A 25653-nucleotide genomic window follows, 5' to 3' on the forward strand; every position below is an offset into this window, starting at 1 on the left:
CTCCGATTTAGCAGATGTGTGCTTGTTGCTCAGGTTGACAGGAAATGCACTATGATGGTTTGGTAATGAAAAAACAAGCTCACTTAGCAATTCTTTGTGTCACTATTCCATAACATTGTCCAAGATGTAGTTCCATAGAATAGGTACTGTTGGGAACCTGTGATTCATTGCAGCTGAATCATATTCAATCTTCTTCCATGTTTGATATGTAGTATCTTCCTAAGAGTTTGTCTGGACCAGGTTTTATGGTGAACATTTGACATTGTCACAGATGATGGAATAGGGATCACTGGCTTTCCATCTATACCTGGTATTGAAATGTGCACAACTGAGCAAGAGGACAAGTACATTAGAGTGTCTAGTTTGAGAAACAGACGCTCACAAGTCCTCAACTGGCAGCTTCATTAAATAGTACCCGCAAAACACCAGTCTCAACGTCAACAGTGATGAGTCTACTCCGGGATGTTGGCCTTCTAGGCAGAGTTGCAAAGAAAAATACATATTTCAGACTGGCCAATAAAAAGAAAAGATTAAGATGAGCAAAAGAACACAGACACTGGACAGAGGAACTCTGCCTAGAAGGCCAGCATCCCGGAGTCGCCTCTTCACTGTTGACATTGAGACTGGTGTTTTGCGGGTACTATTTAATGAACCTGCCAGTTGAGGACTTGTGAGGCACCTGTTTCTCAAACTAGACAAACTAATGTACTTGTCCTCTTGCTCAGTTGTGCACCGGGGCCTCCCACTCCTCTTTCTATTCTGGTTAGAGCCAGTTTGAGCTGTTCTGTGAAGAGAGTAGTACACAGCGTTGTATGAGATCTTCAGTTTCTTGGCAATTTCTCTCACGGAATAGCCTTCATTTCTCAGAACAAGAATAGACTGATGTGTTTCAGAAGAAAGTTCTTTGTTTCTGGCCTTTTGAGCCTGTAATCGAACCCACAAATGCTGATGCTACAGATAATGAATCTAAAGAAGGCCAGTTTTATTGCTTCTTTAATCAGGACAACAGTTTTCAGCTGTGCTAACATAATTGCAAAAGGGTTTTCTAATGATCAATTAGCCTTTTAAAATGATCAACTTGGATTAGCTAACTTAACGTGCCATTGGAGTGATGGTTGCTGTTAATGGGCCTCTGTACGTTTATGTAGATATTCCATTAAAAATCAGCCGGTTCCAGCTACAATAGTCATTTACAATATTGACAATGTCTACAATGTCTTTCTGATCAATTTGATGTTATTTTAATGGACCAAAAATTTGCTTTTCTTTCAAAAACAAGGACATTTGTGTGTTTTTTATATTTTTTTATATGCACTCTATATGTCCTTACTTACCCCCAATGTGTCAACAGCTGTATTTTCCATTACATTTAGGCATCATACAGTCATCAAAAGGCACACAGTATAATTAATAAAATAATGAATCAACCGTTGCCTAATGGCTGAAATCATATGCATATGTTGTCTCGTGAGTGGATTTCATTTACATTGCTTTCACAGTTTTTTATTTTATTTTTTACTTCAAGTCTTCTAAAAACTGTGAAAGAACATGAATAGTGCAACTTTTGTAATACTGTAATCATGTATTGATGTTGAATGCTTGTAATATTTGGCTAAAAATGTCTTATTTTACTTATTTGTTTAATTACTTTCCCCTCAGATCAAAGATTCTCATATTCAGGGGAGAACATTCCATTCACAAGCAATTGGATGAGAGTCTTATTTGCCCTTGGCAACGGAAGATGATGTTACTATGGAAACAACTTGTGCTGCTATCAATCATTGGTTGCCTTGCAGGTAAGATGTTTTACTACACATTTTATTCAAGAAGAGGTATTTACTATTATAAATCTACAAGCTCCAATATGATTTTTCATTTGAAGGATGATTTATGTTTACATTAACATTGTGCAAGTAACAATGTTACTAGGCCTAATTGCTCTCTTTGTTACAAACGAGAAACTGCTCAGCAAACCAAAATTGGTTCTGTGAAAGTTCCCAGAACATTTGTTAGGTCGGAGCAAAAGTTCTCACAACACAACAACTGTCCAGTTGTGGTGATGATTGTAGAATGTTTGTATAAAAATCAAATCAAATTGCATTTGTCACACGCCGAATACAACAGGTATTCATTCGGTAGACAGGTAAACCTTACCGTGAAATGCTTGCTCACAAGACCTTAACCAACAATGCAGTTCAAGAAATAGAGTTAAGAAAGTATTTGGTAAATAAACTAAAGTAAAAAATAGTAACACAATAAAATAACAAGAACAAGGCTATATACAGGGGGTACTAGTACCGAGTGCTGTCTGTCTCTCCGACATTTGCAACATTGTTTCAATATTCAAATTCAATCTCCTGCTGTCCCATAGTTAGATGTAGAACAAAAAGACTGGCAACCGAACCGAAAGAACGAATGACCAGCCAGCTTGGGTTGCAACCCTAGATTTGTGTCGGGACTATATCTTGTGGAAGTATGAAATAGTATGAATAAATATGTTAGTAACCCATTGTATAAAAGTGATAATATTTTAGGGTGCAAAACATTCACCTGATAATACAAAAACGTTCCCAGAACACATTTCGTATGTTCTTTAACTGCTCCCAGAATGTTTCATTAGGTTGTGGTAACATTGTGGGGAGATAACAACAGATTTGTTCCCAAAACACAAAAACTGTCTGGTTGTGCTGACATTCAGATAATGTTTGTATCAGGGTGCAGAAAACATTCCTTTGATGTTGCAAGAATGTTGACAGTACAGCCTTCCTGAGTTCTTTAAAGGTTCCCAGAACATGTAATTAGGTTGTGGGGAAAGTGTGGGTACATTACAAGAGAGAGGTTTCCAAAACACAAAATATGCTCAGTTGTGATGACACTCATACAATGTTTACGTTAGGTTGTACAGGAAAATGTTGTAAGAATTCAATAAGACCGTTTTTATGATGTTCATAACATGATTGTTTTAGGTTTAGCTTAATATTCCAGGGCCTCCCGAGTGGCACAGCGGTCTAAGGCCGCTAGCTACGTCACTGCTTATCCTGGTTTGATCCCAGGCTCTGTCGCAGCCAGCTACGACTGGGAGACCCTTGAGGCTGCGCACAATTGGCCCAGCATCTTCCGGGTTAAGGGAGGGTTTGGCCAGCCGGGTTGTCCATGTCCCTTCGCGCTCTAGCGTCTCCTGTGGCAGGCCGTGCGCAATGCACGCTGACATGGTCGCCAGGTGTACGTTGTTTTTTCCTACACATTGGTGCGGTTGGCTTCCGGGTTAAGAGAGCATTGTGTCAAGAAGTACTGCAGCTTGGCGGGGTTGTGTTTCAGAGGACGCATGGCTTTCGACCTTCACCTCTTCCAAGTCCGTACGGGAGATGCAGCTATCGGACGAGACTGTAACTACCAATTGGATATCACGAAATTGGGGAGGGGACGTAATATTCCATTGATATTCACGCAATATACACAGAATATTACAAGAACACTTAGAAAATGTTATGTTTAAGTTTGACCTAATATTACCACAACATTCTCAGTATGCAAATTAAAGCATAAGAAAGCAGATTGGAATACATCCCCATTATGTTTCTCTACAGTTTTAATGGTAATTTGCATTTGAAGACTATATTGTAGAGACACATGGCATTTTAATTTCATTCATAGGACATTTGAACAGCATTTAATCATCCAAACACAACCATATTTTTTTACACTTTATATGTTGACAATATACAGCCATGGCAGTATGGTCACACAGGAGTTCCATGCTTCCTTTTCAGCCTCTTATGCATAACTAACCCAGTGGAATACTGGTAACTGGGTTATTCACCATCATACTCTTTATATGCTGCGTACCCCTAGGCCCAGATATAGACTATGAGTACTGATCTAGGATCACTTTTGCTTTTCAGATCATGAAAAATAAGACAGGAGGACCATATCAAGAACTTCAAAGTAGGAATTATATCGGGTGCGTTTTTAAAAAGTTGAACAGTCCATTTTTACACAATGTTTTTTACAGTTAGTCTAAATTCTGCATGTCTTTCTAGATTTATAAATCTGGATGAAATAAAGACATCCTCTCTTTTATTAGAGTATACCTGAGCCTTAATTTCACATTTTCTTTTAAAATGAACATGGTTAAAGAATATTTGGGATTGAACCTGCAATGTTCAGATCTGCAGCCAAATCATTAACCCACTGCACCACCAGGTAATAACTGCAGCCTTTAGTTTTTTTTCTGTCAAATATGGTCAATCAGGACACAGAACACAATTTGAGTTAGTAAAATGTTTTTGTAACATATGTATATATATTTTTACCTTTATTTAACATCAGGTGAATATTTTTTGCACCCTAAAAGAAACATTGTGGAATCATGGACAGTTTTTTGTTTTATGGGAGCATATATTTTGTGATTTCCCCACAACGATCTCACCAAACTGCTCCCACAAACTAATGAAGCATTCTGGGAACCTTTAAAGAACAGATTAAATGTGTTATAGGAACGTTCTTGCAACATCAGACAAATGTTTTATATATGTTATGAGAACATTTGCTGTGAGCTAACGAATGTTCCGGGAACTTTCACAGAACCATTTTTGGTTTGCTGGGAAAACATTACTGGTACATTGTGTTTTTACATTACCTGGAAACCTAATGAGAACTTTGGTGTAATGCTCTGTGGTTGTTGTTACAGATGTTCTGCACAACAGTTTAATGAATGCTACGAGAACATTCCAAGGATATTTAATTAAAAAATATATATATTAATTCAAATATTTGGTTATGAAAAACATTCTCTGAATGTTTTTGGGATGTTGTCATCCTAGTGTTAGATACAACCCTAACTATAACTTAATGAGAGTCTTAGCTAATGTTCTGGGAATGTCCCCAGTTTGCTGGGTGGTATACCTTTTAGGCAACAGTACTGCAATACCTCTCAATAGAGCACTAGTTTGAAGTGGACAGTATTACACAGTTGTCTCTTTTGTCTCATATGGAAATGTAGGAAATCTAATGCTTACAGTGTTCCCTACATCATTTTGAAGTGCTTTGGATATTCTCTAGATTCTGCTTGACGTTATGAACTGAAAGGAACCATACTGTGCACTGACTACACAATTCTACAGAATCTGTATTGCATTACATTGCATTAGCCTAGATCTAATCTTCTCTTTTGCTGTTGATAAGAAACTGATAGACACCCACACAGTATTTGCAAGCAACCATATTATATTTCATAGTGACAAGGTTAAATTGATTAAAATGCAGTTTTTCATATACGGTAGGCTACTGTTGCCCTTCAGCCATCCCTTGAGCAGCCTACTGCATTTGCACCTCCAGGGACATCTGCGATTCCATTCCTATTCCTGTGTATGACATGTCAGAGATCATTATCAGGATCCTTGGGATGGAACTGCGCCTGCATTTTAGAACAAACCTCTAGCTACACTGGCTCGTTATGCCCTTGTGGTCACCTGGGATTGGGACAGAAATCCATTCTCTCTCTCTCTCTCTCTCTCTCTCTCTCTCTCTCTCTCTCTCTCTCTCTCTCTCTCTCTCTCTCTCTCTCTCTCTCTCTCTCTCTCTCTCTCTCTCTCTCTCTCTCTCTCTCTCTCTCTCTCTCTCTCTCTCTCTCTCTCTCTCTCTCTCTCTCTCTCTCTCTCTCTCTCTCTCTCTCTCTCTCTCTCTCTCTCTCTCTCTCTCTCTCTCTCTCTCTCCTGAAAGACAGTTTTGAACAGTCCATGGAGGTTTATTTTATGTGTTAGTGCTATCTTACTGTTGAAGAATTGGTTTCCTCTATTTCTGACATATACTGTAAAATTGGAATGTTTTTACCTTTTATTTTCACTACGAACTTGATTTCAGAAATCATGTCAAATTATTACCTGACAGATTGTGGTGAGATGTATGCACATCGATGTGCATACAGTATGTACAAAGACATAAAGCCATAGTTTGAATCTAAGTTTAAGGACTTTGAATCATAGTTTGTGGAATCCACAGCCTACAGGGATGGAAGATGGCAGATCGCAGGTTAACATTTACTTGATGACCTTTCTTTATTAAAAAAATCTAAAACCATGTTTGAACAATACCCTAATAAAATATCATGATTTAAGAGGATTGAAATTTGTTTCAAAGTTTGGCAACTTCGTATAATACTATACATAATATTAGCGGAATGTTGCAGCAAAGTTTTAAGAACTACTTCCATTATTGTTAAAGTATGTTTTTAGAACATTATTGGAACATCATGTCATAACATTCCAATATAACTTTATAAGAGTCTCACAGAAATGTTTGTTGTTTGTTGCTATACACTATATATACAAAAGTATGTGGACACCCCTTCAAATTAGTGGATTTAGCTTTTCCAGCCACACCTGTTGCTGACAGGTGCATAAAATCGAGCACACAGCCATGCAATCTCCAAAGACAAACATTGGCAGTAGAATGGCCTTACTGAAGAGCTCAGTCACTTTCAACGTGGCACCGTCATAGGATGCCACCTTTCCAATAAGTAAGTTGGTCAAATTTCTGCCTTGCTAGACCTGCCCTAGTCAACTGTAAGTACTGTTACTGTGAGGTGGAAACATCTAGGAGCAACAACGGCTCAGTCGCGAAGTGGTAGACCACACAAGCTCACAGAACAGGCCCGCCGAGTGCTGTAGCGCGTAAAAATCATCTGTCGGTTGCAACACTCACTACCGAGTTCCAAACTCCCTCTGGAAGCAGCGTCAGCACAGTAACTGTTTGTCGGGAGCTTCATGAAATGGGTTTCCATGGCCGAGCAGCCGCACAAAAGCTTAAGATCACCATGCGCAATGCCAAGCGTCGGCTGGAGGGGTGTAAAGCTCGCCACAGTTGGAAAAGCGTTCTCTGGAGTGATGAAACACCCTTCACCATCTGGCAGTCCAACTGACAAATTTGGGTTTGGCGGATGCCAAGAGAACGCTACCTGCTCGAATGCATAGTGCCACTGTAAAGTTTGGTGGAGGAGGAATAATGGTCTGGGGCTGTTTTGCATGGTTTGTGCTAGGCCCCTTAGTTTCAGTGAAGGGGAATCTTAATGCTACAGCAATGACATTCTAGATGATTCTGTGCTTCCAACTTTGTGGCAACAGTTTGGGGAAGGCTCTTTCTTGTTTCAGCATGACAATGCCCACGTGTACAAAGCGAGGTCCATACAGAAATGGTTTGTTGAGATTGTTGGGGAAGAACTTGACTGGCCTGCACAGAGCCCTGACCTCAACCCCGTTGAACACATTTGGTATGAATTGGAACACCGACAGAGCCAAGCCTAATCGCTCAGCATCAGCACCCGACACCATTAATTCTCTTGTGGCTGAATGGAAGCATGTCACCGCAGCAATGTTCCAAAATCTTGTGGAAAGCCTTTCCAGAAGAGTGGCCAGAAGAGTGGAGGCTGTTATAGTAGCAAAGGGGGGACCAACTCATGCCCATGATTTTGGAACAAGATGTTCGACAAGCAGGTGTTCACATACGTTGGTCATGTAGTGTAGGTATTAGTGCATTGATATCAACATAAGCTGAATTTTATTTATTTGTACTATTTTCTACATTGTAGAATAATAGTGAAGACATAAACTATGAAACAACACATATGGAATCATGTAGTAACCAAATAACTGTTAAACAAATCAAAATATATTTTATATTTGAGATTCTTCAAATAGCCCCCCTTTGCCTTGATGACAGCTTTGCACACTCTTGGCATTCACTCAACCAGCTTCACCTGGAATGCTTTTCTAACAGTCTTGAAGGAGTTCCCACATATGCTGAGCACTTGTTGGCTGATTTTCCTTCACTCTGCGGTCCGACTCATCCTAAACCATCTCAATTTGGTTGAGGTCAGGGGATTGTGGAGGCCAGGTCATGTAATGCAGCACTCCATCACTCTCCTTCTTGGTATATTATTCATTGTCCTGTTGAAAAACAAATGATAGTCCCACTAAGCCCAAATCAGATGGGATGGCGTATCACTGCAGAATGCTGTGGTAGCCATGCTGGTTTAGTGTGCCTTGAATTCCAAATAAATCACAGACAGTGTCACCAGCAAAGCACCCCCATACCATAACACCTCCTCCTCCATGCTTTACGGTGGGAATTACACATGCGGAGATCATCCGTTCACCCACACCACATCTCACAAAGACACGGAGGTTGGAACCAAAAATCTCCAATTTGGACTCCAGACCCAAAGACACATTTCCATCAGTCTAATGTCCATTGCTCGTGTTTCTTGGCCCAAGCAAGTCTCTTCTTATTATTGGTGTACTTTACTAGTGGTTTCTTTGCAACAATTCGACCATGAAGGTCTGCTTCACACAGTCTCCTCTGAACAGTTGATGTTGAGATGTGTCTGTTACTTGAACTATGTGAAGCACTTATTTTGGGCTGCAATTTCTGAGGCTGGTAACTCTAATGAACTTATCCTCTGCAGCATTCCTGTGGGGGTCCTCATGAGAGCCAGTTTCATCATAGCACTTGATGGTTTTTGCGACTGCACTTGAAGAAACGTGAAAAGTTATTACATTTTTCCAGATTGACTGACCTTCATGTCTTAAAGTAATGATGGACTGTCGTTTCTCTTTGCATATTTGAGCTGTTCTTGCCATAATATGGACTTGGTATTTTACCAAAAAGGGCTATCTTCTGTATACCTCCCCTACCTTGTCACAACACAACTGATTGGCTCAAATGCATTGAGAAGGAAAGAAATTCCACAAATTAACTTTTAACAAGGCACACCTGCTAATTGAAATGCATTCCAGGTGACTACCTCATAAAGCTAGTTGAGATAATGCTAAGAGTGTGCAAAGCTGTCATCAAGGCAAAGGGTGGCAATTTAAAGAATCTGAAATATAAAATATATTTTGATTTGTTTAACACTTTTTTTGGTTACTACATGATTCCATATCTGTTATTTAATAGTTGTGTTATCTTCACTATTATTCTACAATGTAGAAAATAGTAAAAATATAGAAGAACTTGAATGAATAGGTGTTCTAAAACGTTTGACCGGTAGTGCATATGAGAGTTATGCGGAAATGTTCCCTGCATGTTGTTTTGAATGTTTTGGATGATGTCTCCATGAACATTAAAAGAACGCTCCTGTAATGTTTTTTCAGAATCAATTTAATTGAATCCAGTTGTAATTGCTGAAGTATGTTGAGGGAATATTTTTGGAACATCGTTATGTCATAATGTCATACTGGAACTTTGTTAGACCATTGTAGGAATATTCCCTGCTTGTTTTTATGAGTGTTTTGAATAACATTTCCATCAACATTAGCAGAACGTTCCTGTAATGTTTCCTCGTAGCCACTTCAATTGACCCGTCGCAGTCCCACCCATAATTTTGGGCAACCAATCGCAGTGCTCCAATGGATAGCAACTGTCGTCGATTCCGACACCTCTGACAAGCTCATGTTTAAATCTCATGAAGGCAAATGAGGGCTATGGCAAAAACTTAAGAGTTTTCTTTAAAGAAATACATGGTTAAATGGCTGAATAATTGAACAATGCACCAGGAGTAATTATTACTGTGAATCCTGAGATGCACAGCCTGTTGATTGAGTATTTTTTTTGATTCCGAAATTATGCTTTTGTTACATTGTTTCCAGCTCAGCTGGTTAGCTATCTCTCAGTCTCTGACCACCAAATGTTGCTCACGCTAGCTAGCTAGCCACTTATTATAGCTTGTTTTCTCAAAATGTATGTTAGCTAGCTAATTTAGGAATGTTATTAATACAACTCCCATCTGCTGTCGACATCAGGATACGGTTGTTGTGCAATAGTTCCAAAAGTGGTTATAGTTTTGACTGCATGCTAACAATGAATTCAGAGACATTCAATGGCTAGCTACACTACAAACATAATTTGACCAGGTTCCCATGAAGCAATTGTAAATGACAGTCCACCACAACATACCCAAGAGTTTCCTGATTTAGCAAAGGTTGATTGATCTGTGTTCAATTTCATTTTTTATTAGAAACAGCTTCATTGGTCTCAAAAAAACAAAACACAGTTTGAGGTTATTGTGAGGGGATTTCGCCAATGGTTGAATGGGGAATTGGTCTTCCTGGAAAAATGTTGTCCACGTTTGCAACAGTAACCAAGGGGGGCTGGGCATAGCAAAGGGTCAATTGCTCCCAGATTTTGTTGCGGCAGTATGTTCTAAGAACAATACCGGAACATTGTGTTATTACATTAACCTTAAGAGAATGTTCAGTGGTAGTTTTTACAGATGTTGTGAACAATATTTTTGTGAATGTTAGCAGAACATTCCAATGATATTTTCATTTCCAAAATGTTTGGAAAATGTTTTTTTTGGTGATCAAAATTGTTAGCTCAAACCCTAACAAGAACTTAATAGGCATATTGTAACGTTCGTCTTTCGGGGAGAGAGTGGACCAAGACGCAGCGGGTGATAAATACATGATGATTTAATTAGACAAGACGAACACTGACACGAAAGACACTCGATAATTTACAAAACAACAAACGACGTTAAACAGACCTGAACTTGTGAACTACATATAACGAAGAACGCACGAACAGGAAAAAATGAAACAGTACCGTGTGGTGTAACAAACACAGACACAGCAACAATCACCCACAAACAAATAGTGAGAACAGCCTACCTTAATATGGTTCTCAATCAGAGGAAACGTCAAACACCTGCCTCTAATTGAGAACCATATCAGGCAACACATTTGACCCAACATAGAAACACATAACATAGAATGCCCACCCCAACTCACGCCCTGACCAACTAAACACATACAAAAACAACAGAAAACAGGTCAGGAACGTGACACATATGTTAGCTAATGTCCTGTGAGTGTTTCTGGTTTGCTGGATTCACACAGGTGCAATCATGTGACTAACGTTTCAACGTCACCATGATTTTTGCAGTGCTCAGATTTGTACCAACATTGAATAGTTAGGCCAACATTGAAGTTTTTCATGGATAAGCTATTATAATTATTTGGGTTAGTAGCACACTATTTAATCAAATAATGTTTTCCTTATGTCTATTCCAAATCAAATATTTGAATGGCCCTGTCTCAATCGTACCGTGTATTACCATGTTGCAATTATAGACATGATTTAAAAAATTCTAAACTGTCACCAGTTTTTGTCACCTCTGTTGGCGATTGCTGACGTGTCAGGATTCACAAGTTTTCACTGTCTACCTGTTTGTTCAGACTAATTTGTTAATTCCGTGTTAGATGACTGAAATGTCACACATTCACGGATGTCAATTGTTAAATGCCTGAATATTACAGCCTGTGTTGCTTTTGTTCTCCAGCTCATGCACAAGATGTCCTGTTCCAAGGGCCAAGATGGAGGACAGAGCCCAGTGACCTCATTCTCCCCATCAACTTCCCTGACCAGGAAGCTACCATTAGATGTGAGGCAGAGGGGAACCCCTCCCCACAGTACAGGTAAAGGATTCCACCGATCTACACTATAATTCCACAATTCAGTGTGGAACTGCCATTAGCTACCATTTAACATGGATGTTTAACCAAATATTCAGTCTCTCTCTCAAGGCAATCAAATAGGATACTGAGAGCGTTGATTGGTATTGATTTGGTGGAGAGCGATACACATTGGGCTTACCATAGTAGCAGTAGAGATACTGTAACATCCAAGAAACAAGATTCACCTTTTACTGCAGTTGGCTAAATCAAGGTTACATATAGTGTTTGTTGGTAGTCTTAAACAAATCTACTTTGAAACAAAAGTACACACCTCACAGGGTATGGGCCTAAAAAAAGAAGACACCTGTACCATGTCAGATATGGAGTTGAAATGTATTCCATTTTGAGTTTGCATCCCAATATTACACTTTATATACATTACAGAATACTGAAATATAACAAACCATTTGACATAGAAACACCAGATTTTCTGCGTAAAAAAATAATATGTTTATTAATTATTCAATTATGACATACTAATAACATTCCACCCATGAGGATACTGGGTCATTTGACTGCAGGAAAGGGGTATGCAGACATTTAACCAGACAGAGAAACTGATTCATTTGGTATGCTCATTCCAAAAAACCTAAAAGCTGTAAACTAATGCAGGCTTTGAGCTATGATTTAGATTTAGATGGGAAGTCAGACAACCATTAGCTTATAAATACTTCAGAGATGTGAGTCTAGTTATCTTTATTACAGATTTGATTTAGGTTGCTCTAGGATTGAAGCTAATGTTTTATAATGTGCTGCACTGCTTAGGAAATCATTAGGAATGTAGGGAGATTTCAGTTACTAATTCTACTCTAGATTCTCTGATATCCCCCCGGTTATTCCCCAGTGGTAAGTCTGCCTGAAAATGGCAGCCCGCGTTAGTTTTGTGGTAGATTGTGTTTCGTAGCTTGGTCAGCATCATGTAAATGCACAGCAGGCAGTCGAGAGAGGTAATAACCTTGTGAGTGACATTCCGTTAAATGCTTACATTTTCTCTAATGCATATTTGCTGAAAACATGGGTCTTAGAGCAGCAGCAGGGGGTATCATTATACTTGTTGTGCAAGCTGAGCAATCCAAGGATGAGCTGAACCATTACAACTTGCACTAACTCGAAAAAAGAAGTCGCGTGGACGTGTTCTCACCATCAAACTGAACAATTAGGATTGTTCTTTTTTTTAAACTTAAGTGCACAGGGAAAGCATAGATCGTGGGTTATGATTATGTGTGATAAAATGTGGTCTAGTCATCTGTGCCACAAATTGGAATAACCCTCGAATGCGTAAGTAGACGCCTCTTTAGATTTTTAAGTGCTGCACAAAAGTTTCCTACATTAGTAAAGTAACAGGGATATGTTTTCTCTGGGTTAATATTGGAATGTATTGGAACGGATAACACATTAGTCATCATAAGCAATTCCAAATATTATGATTGTTTTCATGCAGGCTACTAACACTCCAGTTAAGTGTGTCTAATGAGCTATTTCACACAATTAATGTTATTTGTAAAGTCCAATCCAAGACAAATTAAAGACAATCCAAGCTTTCGTTGTGAAATGGATAGAACCAAGTCGATCAAATTGAAAAGTAGGACTTCAAGCATCCATTTTACGTAAGATAAGTGTATTAAAACCAAATGAATACAGAGCACAGATCTGAGTTGAATTGAAGTGAATCACTTTATTGAAACAAACTCCCATGGCAGGGGATTGACGTTTATGGGAATACTTTTAAAGACACTGCATCGTTTAGTCCTTGGACTCACTGCAAGTAAAGGGATCATTTGTGGCTTTATTTGGGTTGCACCAGAGTGTATGTTTGACACTGACTGTTCTTGACTTGTGTCCCCTCTGGCAAGGAGAGGACTTTTGTCTTGATGATTAAAAGTGAAACAGAAATGTTTAGCAATACATTTCCCAAACGCAAAAAAACTCAGGACCTCAAATGCCCCCAATGAGTTGCCCGAGCTGTCCCTCAGAGCTGCAAAGGGACAAGCTTTGATCTCCCACAGGAAGGCATCAACTAACATCAGTCCGTTTCTAGTGAAATTATACTGGAATCACAAGATTTTAGCATTTTTTCAAGAGCTTCACATTTTCCAATTCATGCCAAAGTAACCATCTCATATCACTGAAACAATGTTTTTTAGTACTGACTCTTTTCTTTATCTTTCATAACCAGTCCCACACAACTCCACGCTTGACATCACTCCACACCACAGCGCATGTTAAAGATATTAGTACTTGATCTGTTACAGTAGGGGTAGTTTTTCTCAATATGGTTGTCACATTTGATTTTCTTCCTTGTCAGTGACCCATAATGAACACTACATTGGGCAGTGTGTTCTGAACTTACTGTAAGGTACTGTAGAACCAAGGGCATAGTGGCCAATGGACATCAATCATTTATTTGTGATGTTCCCTGCCCTCTAATGTGAAATCTGGGAGATGTTGTCATGTCTCTTAATTTATGTAATAGCACTCCGAGGACACGTTAGGCAATTTGAGTTTCTCATTTAGTCTGGAAGCTATCACAGCATGGAGCCTGAGGAGAGAACTTTGCATCTCCTGCCCTGACAAAGTCTCAGACTACTGAAATATTAATTATTCCATTTCAAATACAACCATGTTCATTGATGATATTCAGTAATATCTGATGAGCTGTTAGTCTTATTCTCTGCCAACCTTCCGGGTTGAGACCAAGGGCCCTCTTTCTCCTGGTCAGCAATGTGTTTTTTAAGGGCCAATATTAGCTGTGTGTGTGTTTGTCCTCAGGGGAAAACAGGTGAGGTGCGTGGCTGGAGACAGCGCTGAGCGCGGCACCATTCCCTGCCTGTATTTGATGAAGAGGCCTCATGCAACATTGATGTGAACCTCAAGGTCGGCCAGAGTTCATCCAGACCATGCCATGAGCAGCCCATGGCCTGGAGGCTGTAACAGGCTAGGGCAGCCAGAGCAAATAAGGGAGCCATTAGTCTTTGTTGTTGTTTAGGAACCCTACTGTCTGGTGTGTTAAATTCGCTCCATTCACTCTATAAGGCTCCACTAATGCCATGGCCCCAGAGAAATTGTGCTTTTTCGAAGTGCTGTTTTTCCATTTTTGTGAAGCACTTCAGTTGGAGTCCTCATCTGTGGATGAGTTAAGACCTGAGGGGGCAATGAAAAGGAGATGAGACCACTACTGTTTAGAATGCAGAAAGATTTCTATGGTGTTGGAGTGCTCATTCAGTTCCTCATTAGTCCTGTGCTGGCAACAGGTTTGAGGGCACAGACTCCTATACAGGTCAGAGCATGCAGTTTGCAACAATCATATACTCTCACAATACAATATAATTGGCGCCAGCTGTCTTATTTCATGTTTCTGACACCATATTTGAGGTTTTGCTCACAACCTCACAGCTGGTAAGAACCATTTTACTGACTGTTAGAGAGATGGATACACATCACTGCATATGACGATGATGGTGATGATGATGGTGATGACTCAAATACAATATGACTAGGCTCCCATGGATAATTATAGTTTGCATAGTTGATAGTAAAGGATCGTTATGTCCGCATGGGTTTTAATTGGTGGCATGATCATTTATTATGAGGACAATGTGGAATATCAGTTATATTGGTTCAGGTTTAATAACTCCACATCTGCTTATGGGTGAATTTACACCAGCAGCAGCACTGTGGTTTGTCCTCGTTGTTTACTCCTACTCTCATGGAATGGGTGCTATGTATGACTGGTAGTTTGATGCTCTATCACCTTCATCCCCAGGGGGGGTTTCATACCAGGCCTTTTCTGGTGGCTACTTAGTGTTGGCAGGTGAGGGGTGTCTCTGACAGCTTGTCCCACTGTTCAAATGGAGCCGAGGCTTGCTGTTCGAGGTGTTGCTGCTGCTAGATGGGATGGCTGGCTGTGTCGTGCGTAGACACACTCACACCCAGCAGAGGCAGAGCCCAGCCATCTGCTCCAGGGGTGTCTGATCTGCTCAGCCTGCCTACCGTCCTCTCCCATTAAGTTCAGATATGCTGGGGTGGCTGCAAATACAACCAGCCACCCAACCCCCTCTCTCCCGCTCTCCTTTATTATTTTACACGGCAGATCCTTCGGCTAGGCTGTATACGCAGTGTCACCTCTGCTAGAAAAGAAATCCTGGGGGAAACACTGGTATACATACGATAACATGATGGATCATATCAGCCATTTGGAACATGCATAAACAAGATGCTCTTTTAAAGGCAATTGAGATTGAATATGGCATCAAACTGCCTTGTTTGAAATGTTTGTATTTGTGCGCCCAGGAAACATAGGTTTCATCACATAACTTCAAACATTTAAACAATTATTTTGGTATCTGGAATGGTGACAAAATAAGTTTGATTAAGTGAAAGCCGCACCGAGATAGATGAATAATGCAGGCAACAACATGAAAGACAGCTATATCTTTTGTAGTCTGTCAGACGGGAGTCTGGGGAAAGTCATGGCTGGTTTTAAGGCTGTGTGAAGCACCACTTTCTCTGCTCGTTAGTTTGCTGAAAATAAAAAAATATTGATCCCCCCCCCATCATTGAATTGTCATTTCACGGTCCCAAATTGCATTGCTCAAGCTAGCTGGCTCAAAGTCTTATCCTAATCATGCCTAATTTCTTGCATTCTTAAGTGGAAAATAATCTATACTTATCATGCCTCTCAGCTTTGTTAACTTTGGAAAAACAAAAATAATTTCCCCATTTTGTAAATTGTTTATTGCAACAAATCATTAGAGTAGTAAATAGTCCAAAACATTTGTATGTTGTGCATTCTTTGACCTCATGCTATCTGGGGATTTAACTTAGCTGCTGATGGATGTTTCTAAAGAAGTTAGAAACAGGAATTATTATACTCAACCCATAACTTCACATGCAACGTATTTTAGATCAGTAATATGAGATAGATGTGATTTTTTTTTACACAATACAAGTATGTACAACATAAACAAATAGACTACACAGTGTATCAAAGGCAACTAACTAACCCAATACGCAATGAAAAGTTTCACGCTCAAATTTCCAACAATTACAGCGTGATTATATCCAATATCTTCATTTGATTCAATTGTCTTTATCAAATGGATCCATGTGATAAATGTTTGTGAGTGTGCATCTCCAGAGGCCCGGGTGCTGATTGTGTTTACGTCTTTCCAGATGGTCGCTAAACGGAACACTCATTGATCTGGGGAGTGACTATCGGCGTCACATGTCTGGGGGCAACCTGATCGTTAACAGTCTGGACAGGGACCAAGATACGGGGATATACCAGTGCTCTGCCTACAACACATGGGGGACCATCCTCAGCCGCAGAGCCACTCTGAAATTTGCATGTAAGTGATCGGGCTATCCCTAGCACGTTATAGGGGAGGGGTGTGTGTGTGTGTGTTTGTGTGCATGCATGCATGTGTAACCCTCTCACCAGACTCAAATTTGACTCTCATGATATTACCTTACATAGAATATCTCAACAGCATGGGATGTTAGGTGAGAAGGGCATCTCCAATAAGAATCCCTATTGTGAACTATCTAGGGTGATGACAATTAGGGTATTAACTGCAGATTAAATTATTGTAGGTTTCTGTTATTGTATCAGGATAGGCTATCCCATGCATTAAATTAAAACAGTAAATGACTCCACCAAGGCAACATACATAAGGTTCAAAATGTGTATTATTACATTTTCAAAGCACCACATCAAAATAAATAAAAATAATAAACTGCAATGAGTCGTGCACAACCCATGTCCAAATGATTTCAAGCTTGTTTAACCTGTTGGTGCGCGTTGGAGCTATAAAAAAAATGACGACACAGATAAAGGCCCGAAGCAACCCACAGTGGTTACTCACTACTCGTAGATATTCCCTCAGTGAAGTATGGCAGTTCCTTGCAGGTTTCCTCACAAGATCCACAGCAAGCACAGCTATCAATGCAGACAGTACTCTTTAGCAGCAACCGATATCCCATGGGGACATGAACTTGTTAAGCTTTCCCAAGCAATTCTCTTGGTGTTACACGATGCTAGGCTAACCTCAAGGCTGTCATACCTCCACGATGAGACGGTAGCTTCAGGCTTTACTAAGTCTTTCTTAACAAAATTATAACAACTCTCTTATAAAATAAAATTGGTATTTCCCTTCAAACTTGGTAGTTATGGGTTTTGTTATGTTTTTATCGTATTCTTTTATAATTCTTCTTCACCAACGGTCATAATGTAATGTCCATCCCTTTCTCAACGTCTCTCCCTCTCTTTTTTCTCAGGCCTTCCGTTAACCAGGTCCGTTTTCCCATTGGCCACAGCTTATCAAGCGACCTTATTGGTCAAAACTTAAACTTAAAAGTAAACCAACCTATTCACTTATACATTAAATAAATATTTCTTCAAAAGAAATGCATTAACAACATTACAATTCAGGAGCAATTCAATCACCTTTTAAATATAATACCAATTAATTATAACAAATAAACTCAATACTTGGTTTTAACAAGAGTATTACACTTGCAATTGTGCATGCATGTTTGTGTATCTGTGTGTGTGTGTGTGTGTGTGTGTGTGTGTGTGTGTGTGTGTGTGTGTGTGTGTGTGTGTGTGTGTGTGTGTGTGTGTGTGTGTGTGTGTGTGTGTGTGTGCACTTGTGTTGTGTGTCTGTGGCCTCTGTGTCTTTAGCATTCCGATTTCTTGCTCGGTATGCTTCAAATAGATTTTTTTAAAGGGAAATGGTAATCGAATGAAATGTCAGATGCAACAACCACAGTGGGTGAGGCAGCTTCTGACTGCCTCTGAACTCCATTGATTCTCATTAGTCTCTGTGTTTCCAGCTTTGACAGCGTCTGTGCAACCTCGGTACTGACTGATACTTTGCCAATCTATGCAAGCCTCTGTGATCTGGACTTGAAAGGAAACCTACACAAATAAAGCTTAAACTTTGCAAACCAGACACAATCATTTTTTACTGTTCAATTGTTTGCCGTTGCAGATAGATCAGACTTGGTTGTCTGGTATTCTAGAGAGGGAGATCTGAATATCACAGGAGGTTGGTGGCACCTTAATTGGGGAGGACGGGCTCGTAGTAATGGCTGGAGCGGAATAGGTAGAATGGTATCAAATGCATCAAACACACGGTTTGATGCCATTCCATAGGCTCCGTTCCAGCCATTATTATGAGCCGTCCTCCCCCCAACAGCCTCCACTGGTGAATATGAAGCTTTTGTGTGGGTCTCTACCATATAGAGAGCAGACCAATAGACAGTGTAGAGAGACACCTCTCACCTCTCACTGATCATTGATCACGTCCCAGGAATAGAGAGCATTTCCTTCCTCTTAAGAGATGGACTGCCATTACCCTTATGGGCTGGATAATGAATCTCACTTGTGGGGCCTGGGTGAGGAGGGAACTGCTTGACATTTATTGTCTATTTGAATGTTCAGAGGAGGTCTTGGAGATAGATGGGGATTGCTGCATACACGGCTAGATTTTCCTCGTAATAAAGACTCTTCCATAGACAGGGATGGCTTACCTCACCCATTTCCTGTCTACACAATTCAACTGTCATTTCAATTATATATTTTTTGCAATGTGTTATGGCCATCAACTTCATCCTACTTTACATTGAATTTCTGAACAACTGTAACGCAACTGTTATACAAATGTACAAACACTGGTATAATACACACCAGGGAGAGAGAATGAAATACATTTAAAATGACATTCCCTCTGTACTTGTGACTTGAGTTGCTATTCCTTTGTGGTAAAAATAGAATGAAGAGCTTGCATGGTGTTAGATAGGATACCTTTATATGTTTTTCCTGGCTTCCCTCCTGACACATTCTTATTGCCTCTCAGAGTTGGAGTCTGTGTAGAGGAGACATATTACACAGAAAGCCATCGTTCTGCTATAGACAAGGCAGAGTCAGCTTATAGAGTGCTGCATTTTAGCAGTCCCTACTGTCTCTCCCTTACATGGAACATTTCTGTGTGAGGGAGAGAGGAGTAGAGGAGGGCCTCCGCTCCCTACCGAACTGATTCTTTACCTCTTAGTCCCCCCCCCCCCCCCCCCCCCACTGTTACAAAAGGAATATTATCATAATGATCAGCTGCTGTTTGGTTATGCTTTCCAACCAGCCTGCACCACCTTTCCCTCGTCTAGATAGCCTAGCCTAACTCCTCCAGCGCTTTAGATTCAGCACCATGTCTGCAAGTTGAAGTTCTCTATGGCTCTATTAGAAGATGGCGACTCACTGTGTGGCCTGGACAGAATCCTGCTATGACTTGGCTGTGTTGGATTTCACCACGGTCATCAGAGACTGGCTCATTAATCTTCCATTCACTCTCCCACTCCCCTCTGTAATCCTCCTCTTTTCCCAATTCCTTTTATCGGTCACATTGACTTTATTTTGTTTGTGTTCGGGGCCTGACTGTAGGGCTGCCCGCCCGAGGGTGCAGAGTCAGTAGGGACAGGGGTACAGTAGTTCACCCATCACTCACTAAACTAGAGTAACATTTCATCAGCCCAGGTACAAACAAGCTCAGTCAGGCAGCTTTTCCTCTTTCATTTGCAGGGATGAATTGCTCCCAGAGTATCGACAGGGAAGCTAGTGCTTTTAAGGGCAAGATTACACTGCATTTAATAATGATGTTGGTTATTGCTCTTGGCACTGATTCCTGTTATTCGTCATGTGCTCAGTGTTTGTGCAGTCCCTCCAACTTCCTCCCCTCTTTTTATCCCTTTGCAATTTAACCTCCTGCTGCTATCATAACGATGGTGTGTTGTGAGGTATCCATCACATACCATAAGTCCATCAGTAATATTTAATGTTACAGTTGCCTTTCTAAGTATTGGATAGCATTGGGGGTGTTCTAAAGCAATCCATTACTGTACCTGTAAATCGTTTTCCTACAGTACATGGATTTTAGGGCTTTAAAGAAACCAAGATAACTGATACAAACTGGGAAACACATTAGCTGATACGGATTGAGTTATCAGCTGCGTTTAGACATAGAGTAATGCTAAAGTTTGTGCTTTATATTTATCCATTCTGTCTCCTGTAATAACACTAAAGCTTACCCTTGATTTTTGTGTTGATAAGACCTAGATAACTTCAAGACCCAAACGACACGGAGTGCTGTCAGTGTCCGAGAGGGCCAGGGAGTGGTTTTGTTATGTGGACCACCCATGCATTCTGGAGGTAGGTTTTTATTCCATATTAGAGATATTTATGAATACCTGAGAAGATGCCTCTCCTCTGTATCCAATTAAAATCTTTGATGCAGTATATGAGTGAATATACAGGCGCTATTTGGTGTGCTCACATTCCTAACCTAATCAGTTTTTTCATAAAACATTATTTGTTAGAGCCTCAAAGCATGGATTCTTGCTAGCAGCCTCAAATACACGTATTTCACACAGATGTTTGCAGAATAAAGATATGCTTAGCTGGCCTTCTTTTTCATTCTGAACTTTCTTACAATTCGTGCCAAATCTGGTGGCAAATGAAAAGATATTCCTCAAATTGGAGTCTTAACCTGATCATTAGGCAATACGGTCTGAGTAAAGTGCTTTTAATAAAACCGGTATTAGATAATCAATAGTAACTTATCCTAACTTAAATGGAATGCAGAATTCAAAGGGACTTTGTAAACTAATTTACTCTATACCCAGAGGGAAAACAAACAGCATCACTTTCTGCAATATCTTATTTATCTTCCATACTATTTTCAACTTGTACAAAGGAAGTGACTCGGCACATGTGAGATGGCTATTTGAAGTGTGTGTGATCGCACACTACTCAATTCCAGTTAGCTTAGTATTGAATAACGGACTTTGCATATATACAGGCTGACCCTGTTGCAGTACCACTCACTTTTAACATGACATTGTAGAGTCGCTGGTTCTTCTCTAGTGTATTGGCCAAAGTGTGCCTACAGTCCTGTACAGCTGGAGGAGGTGATAATGGCCTGGGGTAGCCAGTGTGAAACACAATGCGACAGCCTCTCACTCAGAAATGAGCTTATGCCAGGCGTGTTGTTGTCACCATAACAGTATTGTGTTTTGTTTCCCTATTTGAACAAGTGAATAAGACCAAGTAAGTGTGGCACTGCGCTCATTGCACTGTGAAGCATGAATGCCACACACAAACTTGGAACTCGTTGGACCCATCACTATCCACTGACTGTAAGACATCTCTGCAGGTTTTTACTCTGCCTCAGCGGCTTCAACTGCTGGAATAGAGGTTCTCTCAAATGACACATTATATCTCATGTTACATCGACATGGCCACAAAATAAATATTGTTGCTAGCTAAAGTGACTGCATTAGGGCTCTGCGCCATCATAAATATGTGTTTATTCTCCAGGGCTCAATTATGTTTATTTTTTTGTCATAGCTATTGCATGTTTGTAACGTTGTGCTTGTTACATAAATAGCCATTGTGTTCAATAAGAAAAGAGGTTGTTGCACTATATTTTCACTTTCCTCTTGATTTGTATTTTCTTGACAAACGCTATCACTGTTCATTACGGCCACATAGCTCAGAGTCAGGGATCCCCGGTCTTGCTTTGCTTCGTCAGAATGAATTGGTTTCGGCTTCAGTGAACCGACTGCAAAGACGTGATCCCAGGAGCCAAGGTTTGCGAGGCGTTCTCCTCCCAGGGGGACAGGAGATGAGCGACAGTACGCTGCATACACACCTTTGTAGTTCCGTACGCGCTCTCGCCTCCACGCCACGGTAGATAGGCTTTCGCTACAGTACCTCGCTCCTATGAATCTGTGCACTGCTCTTTTCAAGATGACCCAGTATTGCTGTGTGGCAGCGCTCTGTGTACTTTAGCTAGGCCTGTTGGCTGAGGAGAAGTGTGGCATGCATGAGTCAAGCCTGGAAAAAAGCCCTGTCCCCAGTTACTCAGGGTAGAGGACAGGGCATGTGTCATGAGAGTGCCAGTGAGGCGCTGTAATCCGTTTTGTTTCGCTCTCTTTCCTTTGGACACTCTTTTTTTGTGCACCAATAGCTGTTCTACTATATTTGCCCTGGTATCTTCTTGGAAGGAAACTGAAATAAGGAAAAGGAAATTGTGTGGAATGCCAACATGATCTGCTTACAATGTGTTTTTGTTTTTGTTTTCTAATACAGTATTTCATCAATGGGCAATACTGACACTGTGAGCTATTTAGCATAAATGCTAAATGATATTTTCAAAAGGGAATTTTTCAATATAGACTCCTACGCCTACAAACACATTACTGTGTTGTAATATATTAATACTACTGTGCTGTATTTACCACTGTCATATTCCTCTCCCTCCTAGAGCTGACATTTGCATGGATCTTCAATGAGTACCCATACTTTGTTCAGCAAGACAGTCGTCGATTCATCTCCCAGGAGACAGGAAGTCTGTACATTGCTAAAGTGGAACCTTCTGATGTGGGAAACTATACCTGTGTGGTCAACAACAGCATCACTAAGGGGAAAGTCCTCAGCTCTCCTACACCACTGGTCCTGAGGAATGATGGTAAGATCCCATCCTTTAAACAGACACACTGATCAGACAGCACAACAACAAAAAACTGCCCAGATTAAGCCCCAATTTGTAAAACATTGGCAGTCTATGCAGTCTACAATAGACCATTCTATCCAGATATTCTGTAATGCTGATTATAAGTGGTCAAAGAGAAAGAGTAATCTTACCCCCTCAAAAGGTAAAGTCAAAGGGTGAAGCTGTTGCCCTCCTAGCAGCTTGAATATAAGATTCAGTCTGAAAAGGAGATTAATCCCTGCCTTCACCCAGATGTGTTCTTCTTTGAACCTTTTACAAACCTTTTCCATTTCTCTCCATCTTACCAACCTCTCAGTGATCGCTTCTGTTCCACACACAAATACCTTTGTGTTTCTGGGCCCATGTTATTGTTGTACCATGTTTTCCAGGGCGTAAAGCGAGTGTGCCATTAATCATTGATGCCAAAATTTGGTTTGTGTATTGTCTCCCTTTCATAGGAGCAATGGGTGAATACGAACCCAAAATAGAAGTTCATTTCCCTGACACTGTTCCAGCTGCGAAGGGATCCACAGTGAAACTGGAATGTTTCGCTCTGGGAAAGTAAGTTGGAGTGAATGTGCAAGTTTGTGCATATGTCAGACATATCATTGTAATCAAATCAAAGTTTATTTGTCACTTGCGCCGAATACATACAATATAGACCTGACAGTGAAATGCTTACTTACAGGCTCTAACCAATAGTGCAAAAAAGGTATTAGGTGAACAATAGGTAAGTAAAGAAATAAAAACAACAGTAAAAATACAGGGTATATACAGTAGCGAGGCTATAAAAGTAGCGAGGCTACATACAGACACCAGTTAGTCAGGCTGATTGAGGTAGCATGTACATGTAGATATGGTTAAAGTGACTATGCATATATGATGAACAGAGAGTAGCAGTAGCGTAAAAGAGGGGTTGGCGGGTGGTGGGTGGGACACAATGCAGATAGCCCGGTTAGCCAATGTGCGGGAGCACTGGTTGGTTGGCCCAATTGAGGTAACGTGAACCCACTTTTATACATCGCCTTGGTCCGTACAATTGACCTTATTTTTGCGCCCAAAAAACATAATAGTTCCATATAAACTGTAATATCAATACCAACGTAAAGCACAATTTCTCCCCTTTCCAACAAAATTAATGACGAGACCTTCATGATGCCCATCTCTGCATAATTCCACAAGGCAATGAGCTCCGTCGGGTCTTTTTTAAATGGCGGGTGGGGAACGAAGGCTACGAAGTGATCTTGAAAAGGGGAAATATGTTGGGTGAAGAAAACAGGGTTTTTTCACCCGATTTGGCCAACTAATCAACTTTAAAATGTAAATAAAACGTAAAGAGTTTATGTAATGTCTCATCACATACCTGTTTGAAGGTTTGTGTCGAATTTGAAGAGGGGTTTAGGGCTGCGCTAACGTTAGCCTCACAAGTGAACTGCAGCTGTTCCGGGTTTTGAGTGTCATGATGGCTCGCAGTAAAAAATGCAATTGGCACCCTAGTCATGAAATATTAGTTTAATATTAGCAATAATTATATTAATTTAGACAAATCATGAAGTTTTCTTACAAGTGTATATGGTTAAGCATGATTTTAATCTGCGAGAGAAGGGCTGCCCCTGGTGGAAAGAGGCTGTACGGCACAAAATGAGTTGCAAATGAGCGCTGTACGTGACGTAGTGACACGTCACGATGTAACGTACAGCGCCAGAGGGGTCCGTTTTTTCATCTTTTCTCCAATACTGAGTCCATTACCATGTCAATCAACGCTGAATCGAAACGTAGTTCACACCCCGGATTTTGATGCCAACACAGTCACTACAGTCCCATTAGTTTTCATTGCAGCCTCGTTTGAATGTCGCGGTTACGTACATTTGTACGGAATGGGGTTAGTTTACGTTAGTATGTACATGAATGTATAGTTAAAGTCACTATGCATATATGACAAACAGAGAGTAGCACCAGCGTAAAAAGAGGGGTTGGGGGGGGGCACACAAGGCAAATAGTCCGGGTAGCCATTTGATTACCTGTTCAGGAGTCTTATGGCTTGGGGGTAACAACTGTTGAGAAGCCTTTTTGTCCTAGACTTGGCACTCCGGTACCGCTTGCCATGCGGTAGTAGAGAGAATTATGAGGTTGCTCCTTTTAGGATGCTGGAATATTAGTGATATCACCTATAGTCTTGAAGCCAAGTATCACACACCACAACCTTATCCTGCAACCAACTCGCATTACACAGTGACGTCAACAGAGCGTGACTCACGCTGAAAGCGGAACAGTAGAGAACTTGGTTTGTTGTTTTTGAAAGTTTGAAAGTCTGTGTTTACCTGTTTAGTTTGGATCCCGCGATGCAGTTAGCCTCAGTTGCTGGGACTGCTACTATCTGTCCCGGGATACTGCTAAACCCTAAAGTTTGAAGAGCTGCTGATTGGTGTAGCAGCTAGACTAGCTATCAAACTAGCCAGGTTTCCTTGAAAGTTTGAACACAGCCCGAGACGCGGTTAGCCCTTGTGGCTTGGTGCGTATAGTCCCGGGCTTGTGGCTGTTTAATCCCTGCTGTTTTTTGCTGTTTCCATCGGCCCTGTGAGCTGTGCAGGCTGGAA

General features: G+C 40.6%; 1 protein-coding gene across 1 annotated transcript in view; it reads left to right on the forward strand.

The window, feature by feature from the left end:
• Positions 1-1741: 1741 nt before the first annotated feature.
• The window catches only part of LOC120065638 (contactin-3-like), a 49508-nt gene continuing 25596 nt past the window's right edge, over positions 1742-25653 (forward strand). The window contains exons 1-6 of the mRNA XM_039016700.1: positions 1742-1796; positions 11336-11471; positions 16683-16858; positions 20614-20712; positions 22829-23032; positions 23515-23617. Coding sequence (XP_038872628.1) covers positions 1742-1796; positions 11336-11471; positions 16683-16858; positions 20614-20712; positions 22829-23032; positions 23515-23617 — 773 coding nt within the window. The remainder of the gene's footprint in view (positions 1797-11335; positions 11472-16682; positions 16859-20613; positions 20713-22828; positions 23033-23514; positions 23618-25653) is intronic.

This window comes from Salvelinus namaycush, chromosome 20 (assembly GCF_016432855.1).
Source record: "Salvelinus namaycush isolate Seneca chromosome 20, SaNama_1.0, whole genome shotgun sequence".
Classification (NCBI taxonomy): Eukaryota; Metazoa; Chordata; class Actinopteri; order Salmoniformes; family Salmonidae; genus Salvelinus; species Salvelinus namaycush.